The sequence below is a fragment of the Phyllopteryx taeniolatus genome, chromosome 14, assembly GCF_024500385.1.
Source record: "Phyllopteryx taeniolatus isolate TA_2022b chromosome 14, UOR_Ptae_1.2, whole genome shotgun sequence".
Taxonomy (NCBI): Eukaryota; Metazoa; Chordata; class Actinopteri; order Syngnathiformes; family Syngnathidae; genus Phyllopteryx; species Phyllopteryx taeniolatus.
In genome coordinates, this window is record NC_084515.1 from 23,511,921 (window position 1) to 23,536,664 (window position 24,744).

At 42.6% G+C, this 24,744-nt stretch overlaps 1 protein-coding gene across 5 annotated transcripts in view; it reads right to left on the reverse strand.

The window, feature by feature from the left end:
* Positions 1-24,744, reverse strand: part of LOC133489023 (uncharacterized) — a 214,509-nt gene that overhangs the window by 91,962 nt on the left and 97,803 nt on the right. For all 5 annotated transcript variants that reach the window (XM_061797643.1, XM_061797642.1, XM_061797641.1 and 2 more), the window contains one exon: positions 22,719-24,507. In XM_061797643.1, the coding sequence (XP_061653627.1) occupies positions 22,719-24,206 (1,488 nt within the window). In that variant the 5' untranslated portion in view covers positions 24,207-24,507. The remainder of the gene's footprint in view (positions 1-22,718; positions 24,508-24,744) is intronic.

The window sequence follows — 24,744 nt, forward strand, 5'->3', positions numbered from 1 at the left end:
TTGGCTCTGGCCTTGCTATGTGGGGTTTGCATGTTGCCTGTGCTTGCATGGGTTTTCTCTGCATACTCTGGCTTGCTCTCACATTCCAAAACTTGGAGTTAAAATACAGGGCCACAACCCATGCAAGCTTAACTGAATACTCTCAGTTGTTCGTAGGTGTGAATGTGAGTGTGAATGCCTGTTTGTCCGGATGTGCCCGGCGATAGACTGACAGTGTCAGCGTCATGGGGGGGCATGCATTGGTCATGCCCCCACCCCAAATGACTTAGTGCCCCCCTCCCGGATGAGTTGTGCCCTGCCATAGGTCCCTGTGTAGCCTTTTCATGCCAATCTTTATGTATAGTTTATTCAGTCCAAATTGATTTATTCCAGCGACTAACTGTGAGCTAAAGATAAAATAGAATCAAAACAAAATAAGAATGTGAAAAACAGTGTTGATCATTTGCATATAGCACGGTCACTTCCTGTCCAAGTCGGTATCACGTGTCTCATGAGCGAGCTGACTGCTTTCAAACTTAGCCCAGCATTTGGCGCCTCTACAGCAGTAGACTGTAAACTTTGAAACACGTTTTCAGTCCACAAGCGCATAAATTCTATAAAAGGCCTGTGTTAGTTCGGCTGACGCTTGAGGGATGTGAGGTGACTCAAGCGAGTGGAAGGACAGTAGGACGCCATCGCCAGTCGGTCACATATAAAACAATGCCCAGAAGGCCAACTCAACGGTGTCAATGTCAACCGTTGAATACTAGTTTTATAATGTTTCATGTTGAATGTGTGTGTGACTGTGCATGCACGCGTGAGTGTGAGAGTGTGTGCGTGTGTGTGCGTGTGTGTATGCGTGCATGCGTGCGTTGCGCGTGCCGGGATTCTTTTTGTGTTAAAATGTTCATTCGTTAGTCATCTCGTGCCCACGTGTTTAATAAAGCTCTGTCAGCTTTTTAATTGTTCTACCGCAGTCATCTGCTTTGGTGTATACAATTCTACGTGTCCTCCTCATTACATCAGATTCGTAGTATTTTTCATTCAGTTTCAATACACAAACAATACTATAACACAACAGCTACCAGATATTTTACTTCAGATACATTTTAGTAATAGTATCACAGCTCATAACTTCTGTATCTGTGGTTGATAAATGCAATCAACGGGAAGACGATATGAAATGCCAGTTAGTGTACTATAGAGTGGCTGTGTAGAGCATTGCAGAGCTCAGACAGTGCACAGGTGATAACAGTCTCTCATCTTGTCTGTAAGCCTGTACAGCAGAGGATACTAATCATCCTGCGTGTGGTAAGATTTAAAAGAGATGCAAGCCAATGTGACAACTACAAGCACCACAGGCTTGTCAAAATTCTGCCATGTGTCTGCTGGAAGTATCAGAGAGGCCTGGGAGTAAAACAGCTCTTTAATATTAGCCATGGAGTGTGAGGGCAGTAGGGAGAGCCTATCGATTTACAACAGGTCTGCCAATTCAGAGAGGTGTCTCAAGACAGAGCAGCAATACAGCAGCAACGTGAATCTAAGAGAGGACCCATATGACTCGAGAGAGCCTGAAATTAAATGACGGCTTGACCATATGACATAGATTGCTTTTAAGCAATTAAAGGGGCTTTGTAGCTAGAGATATTGAGACATATACATACAGTTTACCGCTAATGACTCTAAATCAGTCTGCCATGCATTACAATCGCTAGCCAATTACAAGCGACCATCCCCCCCAAGCTGAGAACAATAAAGGACTAGCCGACGACTTGAACACCTTCTATTGCAGATTTGACGTAAACTGGTGAGAAGAAAGAAAAACAGTTGAGAGCGGGGCAGGAAGTGTGGGCTGGGCTCAGGCCGCGATCTAAGCAGCATAATTAAAGTCAACAAGTCTTGTGGCTCGCTGATTGGATTTGCTCCCAATCACTCCCATCTGGTGGACCGTGGATCCCCATCTGGCCCTACGGAGAGCTGGGAATAACTCACACCTTCACAAATATATATGTACACAAGGGAATCCTGTTGGAACTCAAATGATTTTTACATACATTATCTCTTCAATTGAATTTCACACTTGTTCTTTCACATAAATATATATCATGTATACTGTATATACATAGATATCATGTATTTATTTGAGCTAGGAACAAGTAAGTCAAGTTTATTTTCAAGTACAAAAAAAGAAAATATTGCCGAATGTTCACATTCGAATGCAAACTTTTTTTTTTTTTTTTAAATTTTTTATCCTGACAAGTACTGCAATGCTTCTGTTTACATCTGCCGCCATTTTAACTTACTGCGATATAGACTCCACTCCACAGCTTGAGTTACTGTATAATTTCACCTTTGGTGAATTCATGTGTGTATGAATGGGTGAATGTGAGGCTTTGTAAAGCGCTTTGGGCTTTGTGATGGTGTAGATAAAGCACTATATACAGATAAGTGCAGTCCATTTACCATTTACTAAAGAAAACATTTCAATACCACACATCAGGTACACAGTATGATACACTGGCAGAATCTAATTAGATACCATAGAAGAGTTATATTAAAAAGTGTGCCAAACTATGATAAACTATTGCTTCGTTATCAGGAATATGTATGATTTTTATTTTTTTAACTTTGGTTTTACTATGAGTCATTTAATATTGTCTACAATATTTAGCGTGATGGGAATGATATACAATATCATAAAACACCTTTGATTACACATCACAGAAAAATACACCACAAAACCAGAAAAAACATTAAGTATTCTTAAGCATGTGTTCTCAATTAAGGGTGTATATTAAATTGAGCAAACATTTTTTTCCCATTCACCAAATATACTTTTCCATAAATTGACATGCTCTAAAAGCAAACAACCTGAGGGAAAATACATTTATACGAATGTAAATATATACAGTACAGTAGGTAAGTAGGACACAAGGTCTCAGTGCTAAAGTTGATGCGAAACTCTTGTGTCGATAACGAACGAGCCATCTGTCCATGTAAAAGCAATGCCGGTAAACAAGATAATGGTGGGGAAACAAGGTAAAACAAGCCACTGTAAAATAAAACAAGACAACAATGAAGCATTTGCAATTAGTGTCTCACACAGGCGTGACACATGAATATCTATTTGCATTCAAATTCATTCCTTCTCAATCATACTGCATGAACACAAATACATAAACACCTCCCCACCCTAAGACAGAGACATTCATATGCAGCACCATGCTGGAATACGACAGCTTCTAGGGAGCACGTTGGAATCACCTTTGTACTGTGACGACTTCCAAATTCTGTCAGATTATGTTTTTCCACTTATCAAACACTCTCACAGCAGGCATGGGGTTAAAATGTTATTTTTATTTTTAAGTCACTGAGAAATGTCTCTGATGAAACAGTCTCCTATTTGATCACTTGTTGACACACGGTTAAGACACATGAAGAAGATAAAGGAGTTAATTGTTCAGCATTCATCATTGCTGTTAATTGGACATCCATTCATCTATTGTGCATATACAGTACAGGGTCACGAAGCCCAGAGGGGGCTAGAGTAGACAAATATTGTACTCAAGAGTACAGTTGACTCAAATAAAAAGTAGTCCTCCAGATTTGTACTTAAGAGTAATAAAGTACTCAGTGAAAAAACTACTCAAGTAAAGAGTAACTGGTGAGGAAACTCAGATTTTTTTTTTTTTTTTTTTTGAGCATGAATGTCACATAAAACAAAAATGAATAATATATGAGAGTCCACACACACCTGCCACCATTTTGATTTTTAAGTGCCCAGAAACCAACAATACATGCACTGGGCCCTACAGAAACATTATTTGCTTTATTAACTTATATGATTGTATGAAGAAGCTGTTTGCTGAACAGACTTCTTGGTAGTGTGTGTGTATGTGTGCGCGCATGCGAGAGCAAGAGACAGACAGACAGAGAGACAGAGAGCAAGAGTGAGTGAGAGAGAGAGAGAAAATCCCAAAAAGCATATTTTACAGTGACTTATGACCATAAAAAAGCACCAATGTTGCCATATGCACTGCCAAAACAACAATAGAAACATCTGCAACTTACCGAAAGGTGTTTTCTCAGGTTAGAAGTGGGCTGAAATATCCACGTTTGGTCAGAGTCAAGACTACACTGCATCATAAAGTTTTTGGGAGTCTGTAAAGTAAATACTTGCACGGTTGTTTTTTTCTACAAAATGAGTCACTTTGATTGGCCCGTGAAGGGTTTGTGTGCAGTCATGTGACTCTCATGTGCTGTCTGATTGGTGAGTTCCGAGTCAAATGACACTAGTGATCACGTTAGATTGGCACAACGGCGCCCTACGCGGAAGTCGAAGATCAAGTCTAAAAATAGATCGTCCACGCAACAATGGATAAATAAAAGTAGCAAGCAGCATGTCTATCATTGTAACGGAGTAAAAGTAGCGATTCTTCTTAACATAAATACACAAGTAAAAAGTATGGTGCATTCAAACTACTCTGACAAGTGCAATTGATCCAAAATGTTACGTCAGTAAATGTAACACGTTACTACCCACCTCTGGTGAAGCCTACCCCAGCAGATTTTGTGCCGAGAGGCAGCGCCCTGGATTGGTTCGCCTGCCGATCTTAGGACGCATATAGACAAACAACTATTCACACTCATATTCACACCTATGAACAGTTGAGAGTCTTCATGCAACATAACATGGGAAAACCCACGCAAGCACGGAGAGAACATGCAAACACCACACAGGAAGGCCAGAGCTCAGATTTGAACCCTGAACCTCAAACCGTGAGATGACATATTAACCACTCATCAACCATGCTAAAGTTAAGCGATAATTTTAATTCTGATGTTGTGTGGACATTGTTGTTGCCCTGTGCTCACTTGATCTAATGCAGCCTGTCTCCGGAGGCTCTGCTGTGAGGCTCCAGTTGTACACACACGCATCCATACACATTCATTATTGAGGATTATTAGACTTTTCAGATGGGATCGTAAGCTTTTTTTCGAAGCATCACAATACTACTCCCTTGCCCAGCATACATTATTCAGGACAAAATGATGCTTTTAGACTCCGAAAATGCAAATTGGACTTTTCATTATCATAATCATCTGATGGGAGAGGGAGTGTGGCTGCATTTGGATGCTTGCTGGTTGATTGCTTGTGCTTTATTGCTTCACTTCATCGCTCTGGTGAAGAACATTTCACAACATATTTTTAGCCAAGGGAAACAAGCTTGGAAAAGGCCACTGGAGGTTCTAACTCATTGTTGTACATTTAAAGGGCAAATTGCTGCATGCCGTATATTTCACAGCGTGTCACAACCGAAGGAGGAAGTTCTTTTCTGTTGGGAAACTAGGGAGCAGATTGGGAAACACTGGTTTAAGTCATATTATTACAAAAACATTGTAGCAGTATAATGACTACTGTAAATATAGTACAAGACTGTGCATATTTTTTAATACATACAATACCTACATTTGTGTGTTGCACTTGCATGTGTCATTGCAGTCACCATCACAAAAACAGTTGGATTGTGATTTAAACTGACCATGGGGTTGAAATATCACAACGCGTTTGAGATGCTTCTATGAGGTTGGAAAAAAAAATAGTCCCTCCACTACTCCTCTCCTCACTGGGGTTGCAAACTCACATGACTTAGCGATGATCGCTGTTTCAATCTGTTTACCTCTGAACTCCCGCTACTATACTTCCCAACAGGCTTTCGCCCCACCGAGAAAATTGTATCATCATTGGGTCCGCAACAAACAACTGTGTTCAAAAATATACACTGAAACCTTGAAGCTCTCCAAACAAAATGTCCCAAAGGAAATGGATAAATAAACAGTACCAGGGTCAAAAGGTCATTAAAAATTTATGGAACTGTACAGGCAAGTAACATTATCTGCTATAAAAAGGGAAGGAAAAAAAACATATGCGTAGCAGCTTCCTGTGGCTAGTGCTGGGAACTAATGTTAGCAGCCCACCACACTGTCTACTCTGAACGTCACTGACTCTTGAGCCACCACATTTTCACTCACCGCTATCTTCTGGAGCAGAAGATGTTTTCGTACCTGCGGCGATGAACGTTAACTCCTTGCGCAATGTCGCGTCATCTCCGGCTAGCAAAGAAACACTCCATCTCACGGAACCTCAAAATCAATGACAACTCCATTTCCTTACGCATCTCCACTATCAAAACTCTTTGTCTTGAAAGCTCAGATAAATCCCAGGATGAGCACTCTACCCTGTTATTCTGGTCAACCATATTGTGAAGCTAGACAAAAACTATTGAGACTCACTGGAGTCTTGCTGCTTTGATCATGTCCTCTGTTTTATTGTGTTTTTATTCTCTGCTCACATCTTCACCAGCCCTTCTTTTGGAAAAAGTGTTATTAAAAAAGACACAAAAAGCCAGAGAAAAATCCACTTATCTAACACTTTTGCAGACAGACCTATATTCTAATACCGTGGACACTAGTTTCACCTGAACATGGCTGGGGTTCTACTCCACCCTCACTCCATGCCCTGTTGTTTAAATGTTTGCATACATTTTTTAAATAAAACCTTTTCATACTCAATGTTTGATATTATTCATAGTTTCCACTGGAAAGAAAATATCAAATGCATGTCTAATTTTACTGTCCCACAGTTGGTCAGCCAGATGGTGGTTCAGCAGTCCACCACACTGGTCCAGACTAGCATATCTGCATTCATTGCAAAACATTTCAGGACTGGGATGCAGTGATGAGCAGCAAAGAGTCTGGCAGGGGGGCCTACTCACCCCATGATGAACATACAGTACATAATACATCTTGGTGTAAAATTACCACTGCTAATTGTTGTGGCAGTGCCGGCAGAGCTGGAGTTGGGCTTCAGAAATAATAAAGGGTGCCAGCTCACTATGGCTGCCCCACACATCTCCATGAGTGTGATTGGAAGTTACAAGTAAGACAGCTGAGAGAGAGTCAGCTATTGTGAAGCTTGAATGAAGCAGATGACAACAGTCAGCTCATGTGAGCAGGGTGAGTAAATTGCTCTGCCTGAACAATACATTTGTTTTGCTTGTTCGTTTCACTAAACTTCAACAGAACAGATTATTAGGACTTGATGTGGCAGTGGTAGTATTGTCAAACACTAAAGAAACTTCCATAATAATATAAAAGAGACCAATTCATGTCGTAGATTTAGCTGATAAGTACTTGAATGAATTCAAAGATCAAAACATTTAAAGGTGAACTAAACCCATGATATCTATACATTCTGTTATACAGTATTTTAAATGTACGACTCCTTCATCAGCTGCTTTTTACTTAAATCTACAAAGCATTCATCCTAAAAAAAAAAGAATACATTTGAAACAGTGCGCCTGCCTTTGTGTACTCGCTTATGGGGCTTGCCATTTTTCGATCTTTTCACTGTCGCGAGAGTGCTAATTCGTGAGAATGTGACACGTGTTTGCCAATCTCGACAGAGCGAAATACCGGAGTGTCCGCTTTACTTGCAACAACAACAACAAAAAAAGAACAGTAAATATTTTGCAACAACAAGCTAAATATTCACGTTCATTACATGTAAAAAAAGATACATGATAAACCACGGTCATAAACGTCATCAACATGTATAGTCATGGAAAACAATTATTAAACCACCCTTGTTTCTTAACTAAAGTTGATTACCTGAAGAATACAATGAACACGACAAAAAAAGTGCAGCTGATTCCATAATACTTTGTCCTATTTGACATGCTTATGCTGAATTGTATTCCCAGTGATTTTGGTTATCATCAAGAAAAACATGGTAAATGGCTTGATTTCAGCTCTAATTAAACTGTTATAAGACTTTTTTGTTGTCATCATTATATTTGTCCAAACCAAAGTACTTTTACTTGTACCAGCCCTTAAAAATGAACAAGAAACTGAAGAAACAATGGTGGTCGAATATTGTTTTCCATGACTGTACTTTTTTGTTTTGTTTGTTTAGTTCCCCTTTAACGGCTTTATTTTGATTTTTGAGTTGTAGTAACCAAAATTGGAATGGAATAGGCACATATGTTACCAAAGGTGTATCTTTGTCATTTTTAGTAAAACTATTCTGCATTTTTTTTGGCTTGTGGGAGCAGATCCCAAAATGTGGAAAAGTAGCAAGTACCTGTATAAACAATGAAAGCATCTTATTCTGTGGGGAGAGATTTGTCTCAAAATTATTTACACAAATATATTTTACACGTTTTTCAAATCCACAAATATATTCATGATGTACACGTGTTTTTCAGATTAAAAAATGTATCAATTTACATGTGTTTTTTTATGGTGTGTGTGCATTTATCATGACTTATCATTTGTAAATATTAAATTCTGCTTGTGAATTGTTGACAGTGCATTTGTGGATCACCGGGCATGCGCATTTATTTTTGACATACGCAACGCAGTTTTCAAGATATTCCCACACACAAGTTGAGAATATTCATACGTGTGGGAACAAGGTGGACAACCAGCAGCCCCATCACTAGTAAGTAAACAAAACAAAAACATCACCTTCCTCATCTGTCAGTAAGATACAAAAACAAGCTCATTATTATAGTGTTTAAAAAAAAATTCATGTTCATGTTGTGGGAAGACGGAGGTTCACGCTTAATCATCTAATTTATGACAATAAATTCAACAGCGACAGCAACACTGCCGCCTAGCGTAGGTAGGGATGGGGCTTCCCACACGTGTGAATATTCTCTACTTGTATGTGTGAATATCTTGAAAACTGTGTGATATAGTTGCGTAAATAATTTTGAGACAAATCTCTCCCCATACTATTCATGGCGGCAGCACGACATGCACTGTGTCTATGTGGCTCATGAGCACATCACCAAAAACAAATGGTATGCTCTCTCGCTCACCATACCCTTTACTCTCTGACTCACAGGGTCCTTCAAGCCACAGGGAAGAAGTGTGCTACAAGGCCACATTCACATAAATATAAGATCTTGGACATGGTCACAAAGGTCTCATTTGGCTATGAATCATCACGAGTTCAATGGCTTGGCATCCTATTTCAATTCTCTTTCAATGGCATTAGGAGATGACGCATCATCACATGCATTGCATATAATGGAAACAATATTAACCCTTTCGTAGTCTTGAGGTATTTTTTGGGTATATGGCCTTTCTGGCACATTTCATAACACACAACCAGGGCGTCACTCGAAGAGTCTTCTGTTGTAGTTTAGTCTGTGAAGACAAAGGTCATCAGACAGAGCTTATGACAGTCATGGATTGCAGGCCAAATTGGAGCAGATGCCGTTTCTAGGTCATAATGGCATCTTGAAGTTTTTCCTTTTTAAAGACGAGGAGATAGACTGCGGTGTGCCGCCCGCATATGTTCAGTGATTCAACTGGGCTTTGGGTTTTAAAAGTTTGAGTTTGTCATTAATTGGAGACTCTAAATTGCCCGTAGGTGTGACTGTGAGTGCAAATGGATGTTTGTTTGTATGTGCCCTGCAATTGGCTGGCAACCAGTTCAGGGTGTACCCCGCCTCCTGCCCGATGACAGCTGGGCTAGGCTCCAGCACGCCCGCGACCCTAGTGAGGAGAAGCGGCTCAGAAAATGGATGGATGGATGGAAGTTTGAGTTTGTTTTGCGATTTGTATTGTTTTAAGAAATGCACTTACTGTTTTTCAAATGGCAAGGATGATATGTGAACTGAACCAAAGCATCTTAGAAAAACTGCAGAAAGCAGAGTGAAACAATACAACAAATCTAATGGTGGCCTAAAATGTTTACAACGTATATTAGCTTTGTTAAATTCATCCCAAAAACATTTAAAAGCAAATTTTCAATATGTTATGTTTGTGAAAATCATGCTTGCGTGCTACGTTCACTCACATCCAGGTCATCTCCTGGGGGTTAAGCCCCCTTCCATAAAACCTAGTAACACCCCTGTTATTTATCCTGCTCATCTAAAAATAGATATACAAACGGGGGTATTTTAAAATATTTATATATTCATTATCAATATATTTATAGAATTTTTTTGTCTTCAAGTGATGGGGTGGTTCCTTAGCGCCCTCTATTGAGCAGCCGCCACTGCAATACAATACGAAATGAATGGCGAGAGATTAAGTAAGTAGTAACATTTTTACATTCTGGAACATTTCTATTCTGAAGCCTGTTTTTATTACGTTTGTTTGACAATACTGTATCTCAATTTATGACAATGGCTGGGAAGAAAAAAACAGGAGCACAAGTAAGGGAGAAGAAACAACGTTTCCACGATGTGATCCTGCAGCTTTCAGCATCTGGGTCTCTAGATGTGGTTGTAAAAAGAAAGCATTTAGCTGCTTTCCTCTTTACCCATCCCCTACATTACTGACGTTCTTTCCTCCATTTAAGCGTAGCCCAACCCTGTACTGATGACCTGGATTTACAGTCTACCTCTTTTCATAAACCTTTCCCACTCTCTTTGGTCTGTCTCTGGCTTGCTTCAGGCCTTGGCAGATCACGTGAGTGACGTCTCATTGTTCTCCTTCCTTTTTTTTTCTAAATTCCCTCTCTCCTATGCAAGTTGTAAGCAATTAACCCGTTGTGACCTTGTACATTGGATTCCCCCCCCCCCCCCGACCCTTTACTACATACCTTGAACTTTACGCTTTCTGTGCCACATTTAACCTCTTTGTTCTCTCTCCAATTATCCCAGTTTCTCCCACATTAACCCTCCTTCATCCTCTACTAATGGTTCCCTCCTCCAGTTGTGTGCAAATAGACTTTTAAAAATATTTTTGTTGACAAGCTGCTTAGCAGGTTGGTGTGCCCACTAACACACTTTTTATTTCTTTTTCTATGCCAATCTAGAATCCACCATTCCCAACTCCTGTATGTTATTCTTTGGCTTCCAAAAAGAACAAAAACAAAAAACAAATAAAACATATTTTGTGTTACATAGTAGGACTAAAAAGCAGCCAGTTTGTTTAGGTTAAAGACCAAATATTTTCTTTTTCAAATAAAAAGTGTATGCAGCTGTGTCGGCATTGCGGCAACACCCCCAAATGAGTTACTGTCCGCATCCCCCCACCTTCCTCCACCCAGTGTTGCCTTTTTGTGTCATATTTTACATTTTTTTATTTATGTCTTCATCTATTTGTTTAAGCCAAAATAATAAAAAAAAAAAGAATAAAAATCAAATGTAAATAAGAAAAACAGTGTTGATTGTTTTCTTATGGTCATGTCACATACTGTGCTGAGATGAAGGTGTAGTAGTTGTTAAGAGAAAAACAAATACAGTGGAATATATATATATATTATATAATCTATATATTGATATAACAGACTAATAGGGGAGGTGTCGTCATCCGATATAGCTAATTGTTGTTGTCATACATTGAAGCACTTTTCTTTTGAGGCCATATGAACCCACATTACTGAACAGTACAAAATGATTTTTACTTTAACATTTTTTTGTGGCCCAGTAAAATGCGCAGTACTTACAAGTTACTGTAAATAAACATTTTTAAAAAGCTTGAAAATGTTTGAAAGCTTCACATTTTATCCAAACTTACCATGCCCGTGTGCTTGGTCATGGTGACGTTGATGTACAGTACTCATCATAGGCGAGTCACTTTCATGAGCCGCAGGGAATTAGTGTGCTTCCTATTTCCGAATCCATTGCCAAAGGTGAACGGCTTAACAGAAAACATTTTACTGCACCAAAAATAGCATGTTCCAGACTCCGGGGACTTGCGTTTTGTAGTCCTCAGACTTAACACTGCCACCATGCCGCTCTCTCTCTCTCTCTCTGTGTCTCTCTCTCGCTCTCTCTCTCTCTCTCTCTCTGCTGTGCCATCCATCCATCCATTTTCTGTGCCGCTTCTCCTCACTAGGGTCGCGGGCGTGCTGGAGCCTATCCCAGCTGTCATCGGGCAGGAGGCGGGGTACACCCTGAACTGGTTGCCAGCCAATCGCAGGGCACATAGGAACAAACAACCATTCGCACTCACAGTCATGCCTACGGGCAATTTAGAGTCTCCAATTCATGCATGTTTTTGGGATGTGGGAGGAAACCGGAGTGCCCGGAGAAAACCCACGCAGGCACGGGGAGAACATGCAAACTCCACACAGGCGGGGCCAGGGATTGAACCCGGGTCCTCAGAACTGTGAGGCTGACGCTCTAACCAGTCGGCCACCGTGCCGCCTCTCTGCTGTGCTGTACGGCAAATAGACAATAGATATAACCATCATGACATGGCCCCCACGTCAATGCCCCACATTCAACATGGCCATAGGCACATGAGGTGTGTCTTTTGGAATTTGATCTAGTCATATTTTATATCTTGTGACCCGGAAATAATGTACGTCAGTCCCATTCTCTGCCTGCATTGGGCTACATCGCCAGTAAACAACAGCGGCCAATTCTGGAACTAACAGACTTTGTCAACGGCAATGACAAATGGAAACTACTATAATTTTGGGCACATTGGTCAGTCCCGATGGTCCATTTTATCCGATAGCCATTATGTCAGGGTCCGTTTTATGGAGTTTCCCCCAGGGGAACCTCGGGTTACGAACTTAATTGGTTCCGCGACCCCGTTTGTAACCTGAAACATTCTTAACCTGAGGTTTCCCATTGAAATGAATGGAAATGCAATTGCCAAAATTTAATTACACTTACCTTTTTTATCAGTGTGTGGTTAAAAATAAATATAGTGCAATATAGAAATAAATGAAAACACAGAATTATAAAGAAATAAAACACTAAATAAATATAACAGATTATTGCTCATTAGCTTTAACTAAGGAGGGGGGAAAGAAGGAGCATTATAGCTACTCATTGGAGATGAGCCTTCTTCCATAAAACAACGGGGAAATTCTTGTGTTTCTTTCATTCTTAAAAATAAAAATAGTGCAATACAGAAATAAATGAAAACACACAATTATTAAGAAATAAAACAGTTTTTGCTCCTCGACGAAAAGTGCTTCCTAACACTAACTTTAGCAGTTTCCATTTTTATCTTGGGTAACATTCTGACTGTTTAGCCATTTGTTTACTTTTTATAGAAAAGGTTCTGCACCATGATAGGGCATCTCTTTCCTCTTTCGTAACATGGCGGTTGGTAGTCGCATCTGATTGGCTGAATGTGCATATAGGCAGAACTTCTGCCGAACGAAGGCCTCCGTTGAGAGCTATTTTGATGTTTGCTACTATTTTGATGTGATTACGCCAACATTAACTGTTCGTAGTTTAAAGAGACGCTACAATTAAATAAATAACAAACATACATTAAATAAAATACCATCCATCCATCCATCCATTCTCTACCGCTTATCCGGGTCGGGTCGCGGGGGCAGTAGCTTCAGCAGGGACGCCCAGACTACCCTCTCCCCAGCCACTTCATCCAGCTCTTCCGGGGGGATCCCGAGGCGTTCCCAGGCCAGCCGAAGGATGTAGTCTCTCCAGCGCGTCCTGGGTCGTCCCCGGGGTCTCCTCCCGGTGGGACATGCCCGGAACACCTCACCAGGGAGGCGTCCGGGAGGCATCCGAATCAGATGCCCCAGCCACCTCATCTGGCTCCTCTCAATGCGGAGGAGTAGCGGCTCTACTCTGAGATCCTCCCGGATGACCGAGCTTCTCACCCTATCTCTAGAGCCCGGACACCCTGCGGAGGAAACTCATTTCGGCCGCTTGTATCCGGGATCTTGTTCTTTCGGTCACGACCCACAGCTCATGACCATAGGTGAGGGTAGGAACGAAGATCGACCGGTAAATTGAGAGCTTCACCTTTCGGCTTAGCTCTTTCTTTACCACAACGGACCGATACAAAGTCCGCATCACTGCAGACGCTGCACCGATCCGCCTGTCGATCTCCCGTTCCATTCTTCCCTCACTCGTGAACAAGACCCCAAGATACTTGAATTCCTCCACCTGGGGCAGGATCTCATCCCCGACCTGGAGATGGCATGCCACCCTTTCCCGACTGAGGACCATGGTCTCAGATTTGGAGGTGCTGATTCTCATCCCAGCCGCTTCACACTCGGCTGCGAACTGCTCCAATGAGAGTTGGAGGTCACGGCTTGATGAAGCCAACAGAACCACATCATCTGCAAAAAGCAGAGATGCAATACTGAGGCCACCAAACCGGACCCCCTCTACGCCTCGGCTGCGCCTAGAAATTCTGTCCATAAAAGTTATGTACAGAATCGGCGACAAAGGGCAGCCTTGGCGGAGTCCAACCCTCACCGGGAACGAGTCCGACTTACTGCCGGATATGCGGACCAAACTCTGACTCCGGTCGTACAGGGACCGAACAGCCCGTATCAGGGGGTTCGGTACCCCATACTCCCGAAGCACTCTCCACAGGACTCCCCGAGGGACACGGTCGAACGCCTTCTCCAAGTCCACAAAACACATGTAGACTGGTTGGGCGAACTCCCATGCACCCTCGAGGACCCTGCCGAGGGTGTAGAGCTGGTCCACTGTTCCACGGCCAGGACGAAAACCACACTGCTCCTCCTGAATCTGAGATTCGACTTCCTGACGGACCCTCCTCTCCAGCACCCCTGAATAGACCTTACCAGGGAGGCTGAGCAGTGTGATCCCCCTGTAGTTGGAACACACCCTCCGGTCCCCCTTCTTAAAAAGGGGGACCACCACCCCAGTCTGCCAATCCAGAGGCACTGTCCCCGATGTCCACGCGATGTTGCAGAGGCGTGTCAACCAGGACAGCCCCACAACATCCAGAGCCTTTAGGAACTCCGGGCGAATCTCATCCACCCCCGGGGCCCTGCCACCGAGGAGCTTTTTAACTACCTCGGTGACCTCAAACCCAGAGATAGGAGAGCCCGCCTCAGAGAACCCACACTCTGCTTCCCCATGGGAAGGCGTGTCGGTGGAATTGAGGAGGTCTTCGAAGTATTCTCCCCACCGACTCACAACGTCCCGAGTCGAGGTCAGCAGCGCCCCATCCCCACTATACACAGTGTTGGTGGTGCACTGCTTTCCTCTCCTGAGACGTCGGATGGTGGACCAGAATTTCCTCGAAGCCGTCCGGAAGTCTTTCTCCATGGCCTCACCGAACTCCTCCCATGGCCGGGTTTTTGCTTCAGCGACCACCAGAGCTGCATTCCGCTTGGCCAGCCGGTACCCATCAGCTGCCTCAGGAGTCCCACAGGCCAAAAAGGCCCGATAGGACTCCTTCTTCAGCTTGACGGCATCCCTCACTGTTGGTGTCCACCAACGTGTTCGGGGATTGCCGCCACGACAGGCACCGACCACCTTACGGCCACAGCTCCGGTCAGCCGCCTCAGCAATGGAGGCGCGGAACATGGTCCACTCGGACTCGATGTCCCCCGCCTCCCCCGGAACATGAGCAAAGTTCTGTCGGAGGTGGGAGTTGAAACTCCTTCTGACTCCTTTTCTAAATAAAATACAAAAATTGAAAATAAAATAATTTTCAGACTTTTCTTACGACGTTAAACACAAACACTATTAGGTTTATAATTACATAGAATCGATTTCCACCTTAAACCGTGGAGCAGACAACTAGTTTTCACCTTACAGCCAAGCGTTTTGCACAGTCAATGATTGTCACGCAGCGCAAGTAGAAGCACAATACAGATCCTTCCGTTCGTCCACACCAAGACCGTTCGCAAACCGAAAACAATACGTCACTAGAGGTAATTTTTCTCCAGAAACGTTTGAACTTAACCAAATTGTTTGACCACAGAATGGGCTCATGAATTCATTGCACTTGTAATAGTGCTATAGATGTGAATGCATTGATTGGGCCTTGATTGTTCACATAGGGCTGGTGTGCATGACCACCCAGCACTCAGCACAGACACCTAAAGTAGGCAGGTAGTCCCATGAACAGAATTAGTCATAAGAGCTTGTTACTGTATCTGAGCCAGGTTTTTAGACCTCGCCGTCTGGTCTAAGCTGTGTAAAAGCAGCAAGTTCCATTGTATGATGGTAATATAGAAACATACTTATGTCAACTAATACAAATAACATAGATAGCTTCATAGTTTCAGCCATGTATTGAATTATGTATGAATTGTGTATCATACTTTTTCGCCACTGCTTCATTGTGCCTGTGTCTTCACTAAAAATGAGCATCAGAGGAAAACAAAAGCGAGCACTTAACTTTATATGACAGCCTCTTTCATTTTATTGCATCACGTCACCAACCTCCTTAGTGCTTTCATAATATTATGCAAGTCCACACTGACACCAGAGGTGCCATACACGGGGAACTGTGACAACGGTTAAAGCGGTGACAAGGTAAACGTAGAAGTTTGACATAGCGGAAAGAAAAAAAAAACTCTCATAGGGATAGCTTTCAAATTGTTACTGGCAGAAAGATGAGCTGGATCATATACTAATGTGACCTTTGACTTGAGCTACCTCTACCCGTGTTGCACCCAATCATTCAAAGTGAATAAGGTTTTACACCTTGACATAGAACAATAATCCCTACATCATCCCTGATCTTGACAAAGATTGGTTTGACAGAGCACTGACAAAGAGCGCGTACCCACTAGGGGTTGAACTGATTAGTTGGCTGGTCAACAAATTGACTTTCCTACTACCCATCAACAATGAAAGGTTGAAAAAGCTCGGCATCTCGTCTAATCCTCTAATCGGCCAATTTACAGAGGAATTTCGATTTGCCCGTCTGCTACTGTCGCCCAACTGTGCTCTGTGTGTGGAGCGGTGAAATGTCAGGCCAACAAGGCGACACAGTCATCATTCATCTGCTCGGGTCCGAGAGTATGGAAAGAAGCTGGTGTTGGATGATAATAGTGGTTAGCCTCGCTAGCTTCATCTATTCCGATTGCCTCTACCAACTGTAACTCAAGACTGCCGGCGAGGAATGAGGGCAGCGCGCCAAGTAAAACTCCATCTTCGTAGTCCAAATTTTACGTCTATTAAAACATTGTCCCCAACCACCGGTGCGCGGGCCGGTACCGGGCCGTGAGGCATTTGTTACCGGGCCGGACAGAAAGAATGACCGATTTATATAATTTCTGTCGTATTGCAATTGTTTTATTTTGAAAATTGACCGGATCTTCTCCGCCGCACCAGCTGCGCGTCTCATTTGACACGTCGAGACTCGAACGCTTCTGTTTCCGGTCCGAGCGGGCTGGCTAACGGCGGGAGAGCTCAAAGAACGAAATCATTTCATAAACTAATTCATTTCATTACGTTTACTGAAAAGATTTGTTCTTTTGAACGAAACAACACTATATCAGGAGTCCTACTTAAAATACGGGTTTATCGCAACAGTTAACTCTCACATACCAAGTCCGCTCTCATACAGATACAGTCGTAGGTTGCTGCTCGACACAGGCAGAACTTATTTTATGGAGTTAAAAGTCTACTCTCATTGAGGAGCTACGAAACTGCAGTTTGGTCTGGCTGTCTACAATAACTCCGACCCACACTCCTGCATCGCGCCCACAGTGGACGCACCACGAACGGCGAAGGAGGAAGCAGAAGCGAGGCAAGCGTGTGTGTATGTGTGTGTATATTTGTAGGTTGGGGAACACTGTATTAAAGCACAGAGGACATCCATGTATGAACAAGAACTTTATTTATTGTAGAAGTTGTTTGTTCTAACATATCAACGTCGCTTTAGGAGTCGGACACTGTAATAATTTCTCTGTTTTGCTGTTTCTATCTCACTTGTGATTTATTTGTATTTGAGTATAGACTTGCTACGGATCTCATTTTTGGTCAAATATTTCTCGTTTGTAGCATCCAAACGGCCGTATACAGTACACTGATGTCAGCCTATGAAAGATGAAGTTTAGCTTCATGCCGCTCCCCTCATTTCTTGTCGCCAGTTCTGAGGTACCATTGATATTAATTTTTTAAGACTATCGGCGATCGAATAGGCTAACCGCTATCCTCATCCATCACCATCTTATTTTCATACTCTCGAACCTCCACAAACATATAAAGATTGTGTCACTTTGTTAGTAGGACATTTCGCTGCTAGACAAAGCGTTATTGTTCAGCACCGTCCCCATATATCTATTATCACTGTATTCATCCATCCATCCATTTTCTGAGCCGCTTCTCCTCACTAGGGTCGCGGGCGTGCTGGAGCCTATCCCAGCTGTCATCGGGCAGGAGGCGGGGTACACCCTGAACTGGTTGCCAGCCAATTGCAGGGCACATAGAAACAAACAACCATTCGCACACACAGTCATGCCTACGGGCAATTTAGAGTCTCCAATTAATGCATGTTTTTGGGATGTGGGAGGAAACCTTAGTGCCCGGAGAAAACCCACGCAGGCACAGGGAGAACATGCAAACTCCACACAGGCGGGGCCGGGGATTGAACCCGGGTCCTCAGAACTGTGAGGCTGACGCTCTAACCAGTCGGCCACCGTGCCGCCCTATCACTGTATTGTGATATTGAAATAACACTGTGATTTCTATCCCTAATTTTGAGACAGAAAGGAACTTTGTGGAAACAACAGCATCCAATGTTGTCCATTTATTTCACGAAGACTACAATAAGTATGTTAAAGATAGGCCTGCAAGGACTTCTCTGCTGGCCTAAACACTTAAGCAGAAGCACTGACCTACAGTTAGAACTTAAATTAAATTGTATTCATTTTTAGTGTGTATTTTCAATTTTTATTGTCCAATTTGATTGTATTGCAATATCAATGTAATCTGCCCAGGGCTTTCAATTGCCGTAAGTGTGCTCCTGCTTATTGTGAGCTGCTCCTAATGATAGTCTAGTGTAGAGGTTTGGACTTGTTTGGATGAAGATACAATTCTTGTTTTAGTAATAATGGTATTCCTCCAAAATATGTGAACTGGCTCTCGCTCTCTGTAATGGCGCATATTGTTACATTGCGTATTTTGTAAAATTGTGATGTGATAGTGACGGTATTAAGGGGTCGATGAGGTCCCCACTGAAGGCCCATGTCCAAAGTGCAGCGCCCGACACTGGAATTAATGATTATGATAGCTGTGGTCATCTTATTGCAGTTTCGTGGAACTGCATAGAACCAGCAACTTGCTAGCTCCAATGCATAAGCTTTCATCAAAGTCAAATAGAGTATGTTGTAAGGCAACCCCCACACATGTCAGGTGTATACCACATGCGTAGCAAGAGGAGAAGGTCAGAAATCAATGTTCTTCTTAATCCCATTTCTGATGAGGCGCCTTTTGCCCTAAAGAAAACTATTTTTCCTCTTACTGCTGCTGCAATCACTTGAAACTCCATTGCAGACCATGTGACAGCATCAATTAAATTTACAATTATAGGGCAGAGACACTCCGGTGTGAGAAAATATAAATATCATGTGTGAATGTTTGAGAGTTAACAAAAGTATGTGCATGTAGGCGGCACGGTGAAAACTCTAAATTGCCCGTAGGTGTGAATGTGAGTGCAAATGGTTGTTTGTTTGTATGTGCCCTGCGATTGGCTGGCAACCAGTTCAGGGTGTACCCCGCCTCCTGCCCGATGACAGCTGGGATAGGCTCCAGCACGCCCGCGACCCTAGTGAGGAGAAGCGGCTCAGAAAAAGGATGGAGGAGGAGGATGTGCATGTATGTATTGGGAGCAGTTCTGTGCAGGAGTGTTGCTGTAGACTGGAATACTGAGTCAGACAATGTCGGTAATTGCCTGTTAGCACAATTCTTGTGAACCTGAGCAACTATCCTGAAGCAACGTGTTACAGTAAATACACTTACACTTATATCAAGGGCCACTCAGCTTGACATCTTATGACTTAGTGGTTGCCTCTTTTAGTTTTAACATCAAATTTTTATGTGGTACTTTAAAAGACAGTGAAAGCAGAGAAAGCACCCTTTAAAATTTATACTCAATGTTGTCACTGGTCCCCACAAAGGTAGCCCTTAGATCATTTTCAGTTTAGTACGGAGCATTTGTCCTCTATTGACATCGCAGATTATAGCTTTGGCTCCTATTTCCAGCTTTAGAGATTTATCCAAACCGAATTTTCTGGGATCACACAAAAACGGCATGATTCAGTGTTTGAGTGCAGATTTTCAAAAGGGTTCCACATAAAAATAGAATTACATCCTCCACATGCACAATAATTGTACTCATGTATCATCTTCATTGTAGTAAACCAAAGAGGTACATGTATGAGTTACTAGCAATTGTCTGAGCTTTTCCTGCAAGGTTGATTTTTTCACGTTCACCATCTCTCCATTAAAACATAATCAGGAGCCTAATAGGGTAAAAACAAGGCAGAGTGTTCACATTTATCTCCTTACCTATAGTGCTGGCCTACACGGGTGCAGATCAGGAGATTAAACATCTCTAAGCATAATAGGATCTCTAAGAGCATTATTCTCTGTTGTGTACTGGGACTAATCATATGCATTTCCAGCCCAGAATACTCATATAATAGTGATCTGGGTGTACTCCAAATGTCAGCATCATAATATGGGCATCAGTGTGTGGCCTGGCTGAATTCCCTCCTTGAGTACCGTACGATGGACTGAAATACCTTGATAGGGCAAACAAATGGTTTTACACGAAAGGTCAACTGTGAAATGTTTTGATAGCGACTGCATCTTCTCCGTAATGTGCAGTTCAGGGCTTCATACTGCTAATCCAAGGTGTTAAACTATTAGTTGTTGTTGTTATTGTTGTTGTTTTTAAGCCCAACCATTGTGCCTCAAAAGGCCATGAAACTAGTCTGGAAAAAAATCCCATCGACCTGCAAATATTTCAATGTCAATTTAGAGGAAATCCATGGCTTTTTTAGCAAGCTGTCAGGTAGAGCTGGGCGGTATACTGAGCTACTGTACATCTACGCTTTAAAGGATGAGACTAATACCGTATAGCTTTCATATCAGTATACAATAAAGTTTTGCATTTATAATACTGAACTCCGTTCCCCTGGAAAGCTGGGTGTCTGCCTTTTTGCTCTTGCTCGGCTGCTCGCTGTCTGTTCAGCCCCGCCCTCAACCTACCTGTGTGTCTTCATGTAAGCACGGTGGCTGCTCATGAAGAAGAAGGGGGACCAAGCACTGGTTCAGACAACAAAAACTCTGACACATGTATTCACCCGCAGTGTGCCTTATGAAAAGAAAAGCGTTAAGTGTGACGTACCAAAGACATAGTCCCTTTGTTAACAAGGGAAGATGAAGGATTCAAAAAGTTGCTAAAATACTCAACGCAAGACACCTGTTGCAAAAACATTGCACAAGACGCGCTGTGGAAATGTACAATGAAGTCAGTTGAGCTCACAAGTTTCCTCCCACATCCCAAAAACATGCATGGTAGGTTAATTGAAATCTCTAAATTGCCCCTGCGATTGGCTGGCAACCATTTCAGTGTGTACGCCGCCTCCTGCCCGATGATAGCTGGGATAGGCTCCAGCACGCCCGCAACCCTTGTGAGGATAAGCGGCTTGGAAAATGGATGGATGGATGTTATAATCTAATGCTTTTCATTGAAAAAAAAAAAAAAAGCATGGATACATGGCCCGCAACATCATCAAAAATGCCCATCCCTTGTATATATTTGAAAGACAGCTGTACAGTTAAACTAACCACCCAGGCGGGATTGGTAAACCTCCAGAGTGACATGGGCATTTGGCACGGAAGCTGTGACTGTGGCGCTGCCCAGCATAATGTCCATAACCATCAATTTCTAAACTGTTGACCCCAAAGCACACCCTCTGACTCATGAACTCCAACTGATAACAACTATCAGAGTTTTTGCAGCTTTCTGGAGTGGCAAGATATTTTAATAGCATTAGCTACTCTGTGGCCTTGTCAATTTAATTTGTCCGTGACGGCTGTGTAGTGCCGACCTTTTTAATGAATCTTGGAACTAGTAATCAACATAATTTGGGTATTTTGACCATTAAGTCCATCTAGCCATCACACCCAGCAAATTCCTACTGTGAGGTTTAAAACAGCCTGCAGCAGTTACACAGAACTCATTATTATTAATTTGCTTATCAAATTAACCACACAGGCTTACAAAGTAGCCCATCTATTGCAGTTGGGTATTGAGGCAGTTGTAGGATGTCAAGGTAGGGAAACTGCTCTACACCTTCTGTCCATGTCATGATCGCATCGTCATTCTGTGGCTCACTCTTTATTGTTTTCGGCACGGGGGTGACATGGGACAAGTCAGTGACTAATAAATTACACAGGAGTGCGATATGAATATGGTCCATTGTTTGTTGTGCTGAGAATGTAGTGATAAATCCTGTTAAATCAAGTGTAAATCAGTCCCAATGAAATAGCATTACTGGCACCTGTGACCGTGAGGGACTCGAACTGACATGCAGGTAAATGAAGGAAGACTCTTGGGTTCTGCCTGGGGTGGTGATCAATGTTGGAGGAGCGAAAGTTAGGGCTATTAATTCCTGTGGATATGGCAATCCCCAAAGGCGGGAAGCAGATTGGTAGTAATCATGACCAGCCCCTTGGTCAGATGGAATCTTGGGATTTTGTTGCACCTCAGTTAACCATTGATTCATTGAAGGTGTTACAGCTTCCTCAAAGGCACAGCATTACACTGGAGTAATGTTAAGCAATTCCAATTGCAAGTTTATAACAATGCATTGAAAACTGCAGGGTTGGATTATGCAAAACACATCTTGTAAAATGAGTACCTGAGGGAAACTGAGGTTAAATATTTCATGTGAGGTGCTTGTAATAGAACCGTGTCTTATACATAGATAAAATACAGTATTCATAGAAAGATCATCCCATGTAAATGATAAATTAAATGTTTCTTTGACTTACGCGGCCAATAAGCACAGGTTCAGGTCCAGCATATTCTTCAATCACAAAGAACTGGTTCCAAATCCAACTTCTCCTGGTGCGAGGGCGTGACCTCTTTTCTTCCAAGGGATCACCAGCCTCATCCTCAGACTCTGCTTCCTCAAACACGAGGCCATTGTCATTGTCTGGATCCTGCACCTGCACCCCAGCCCCGTTAGCAGAGTGGCTCCATTCTGGAGCTGGATGGAGCCTCAGGACATGACTGCTGTTGACAAGTTTTCTGTCTTCATCTACTGAGTGATGAGCTTTGCTGTGCTCTGTTTGAGCAGTGTGAACTGACTCTGTTAATAGGTCTCTATGGGAATCTGCTGTTTTGTTCCCAGGTCTGACTCCCTCGGGTTGCATTGTCAGCACAGATGAAGTCGATCCATTTGTTTCAGAGGGCACGTAAATTGGGAAATGTTTTGTCAATTGAAGAGGGGATTCTGTTTGGTTGATTGGTACTTCTTTGTTCAAGCTGAGGTCTACTTTTTCAACAGGTATTGACATTAATATAGCATGTTTTTTCTTACTATCGTCACCATGGGAAACTTGTAGCTCCAAATTCTCTTGCCCTTTACTTAAACCTGGGGCATTCCCTATTGGATTAATATGCGTATCAGAACTCTGGTCCTGATTAAGATCTGAAGTGCTGATCGGATTTAGATATGGAAATGCAGTCTGGTTATCAAATCCAGCATGTGACTGAGTGAAAGACGTATCTTGTCTTGACATTTTCTGCGCCTCAAACTGTCCGTGATTAACGTCAATCAAATCTCTCTTTCTGCTCCGGCTACCCTTGCTCGGAAAGTTCAGACCGGGAACATTCTGCATTTGGGAATTTACTATCCTCACAAGGTTCTCTTTTGACAGCACTTTCAGAACCTCATAACCTCTGCTGAGGTTCAGTTTTCGGTTCAATTCAACGCTTAGTCCCTTTCCGGGCACACCTGTCGTGTAAACACTCAAATCAAGTCTGCTTTTGGCTCTTGATCTAATGTGTGTTTTATTAGAATGTAAGTCTAGTTTACGGTGCGATGTGATTGCTTTTCCCATTTTCGTCTCAACATTCTTTGTATTGTTCTTCATTTTCGTCAAATCCTGACTTAACTCCTTGTGCAGAGTCACCTCTTTCTTGTTGACGGACTCAACCTCACGCTTAGGCTTGACAGTTAGTCTCTCCTTGATGACAGTGGATGGAATGGCGTGATTGGGCAGTGCTTTGATGTAAGAAAGCGGTCCAGTGTCACCTGCCTGTGCATGACTTATCAGATTTTTAAGCGTCACCACAGGCATTACATTTGTGTCCATGCTGCTTTCCCATTGGCCTGGAGTTCTGTTCTCCTCTATCTTCAAAACGTGTGAGCCACCTCCTCCTCTAATCCGCACAACCTTGCTGGCCAAGGCCCCTTTCCACAGCCCGTCCCACAGGCAGATGGAAACCAATTGGAGCAGGTTTCTTGTAAGCATCTTGTCTTGTAGAGAGATGTCCTAATTGGAGCAAGATTTGCTGTGAGGCAGGCCTTGTTTTCCGTCTGTCATCATTCTTTCTGCTGTTTTCCCTCCTTTCATGCACCACCTGTCACTCTTTCAATCTATGGCCTTCACCGAGTTCGTGGGCAGGGGTCAGTCACTCCTTTCGTCCCTATTTTCCCCTGCACTACTTGATATGATCATCTATCTCTTGGGTCTCTCTCTGCTCTTTCGTTTTGTTTTATTCCATTTCTTCTTCAGTGAGCCTCATTCAGTTTTCAAAAGAGGGTTGAACATCCTGAGAGCAAAAAGATAAAGATAACAAAGTTAAAACTTTAATCATTGCACTAGGTTTCACAAGCACAAAAGCATGAAGAGGCCCAGAGCACATCAATTTATATTATATCTCACATCTATAAAATGCACGGGAACAAAATGATCATCTCACAGTTCTGCTGTTTTACATGACTGTGCAATAGATGTCTTAGCAATTCAAAATGCTCTCAACATTTCATATTAATAATAGAAATGCCTG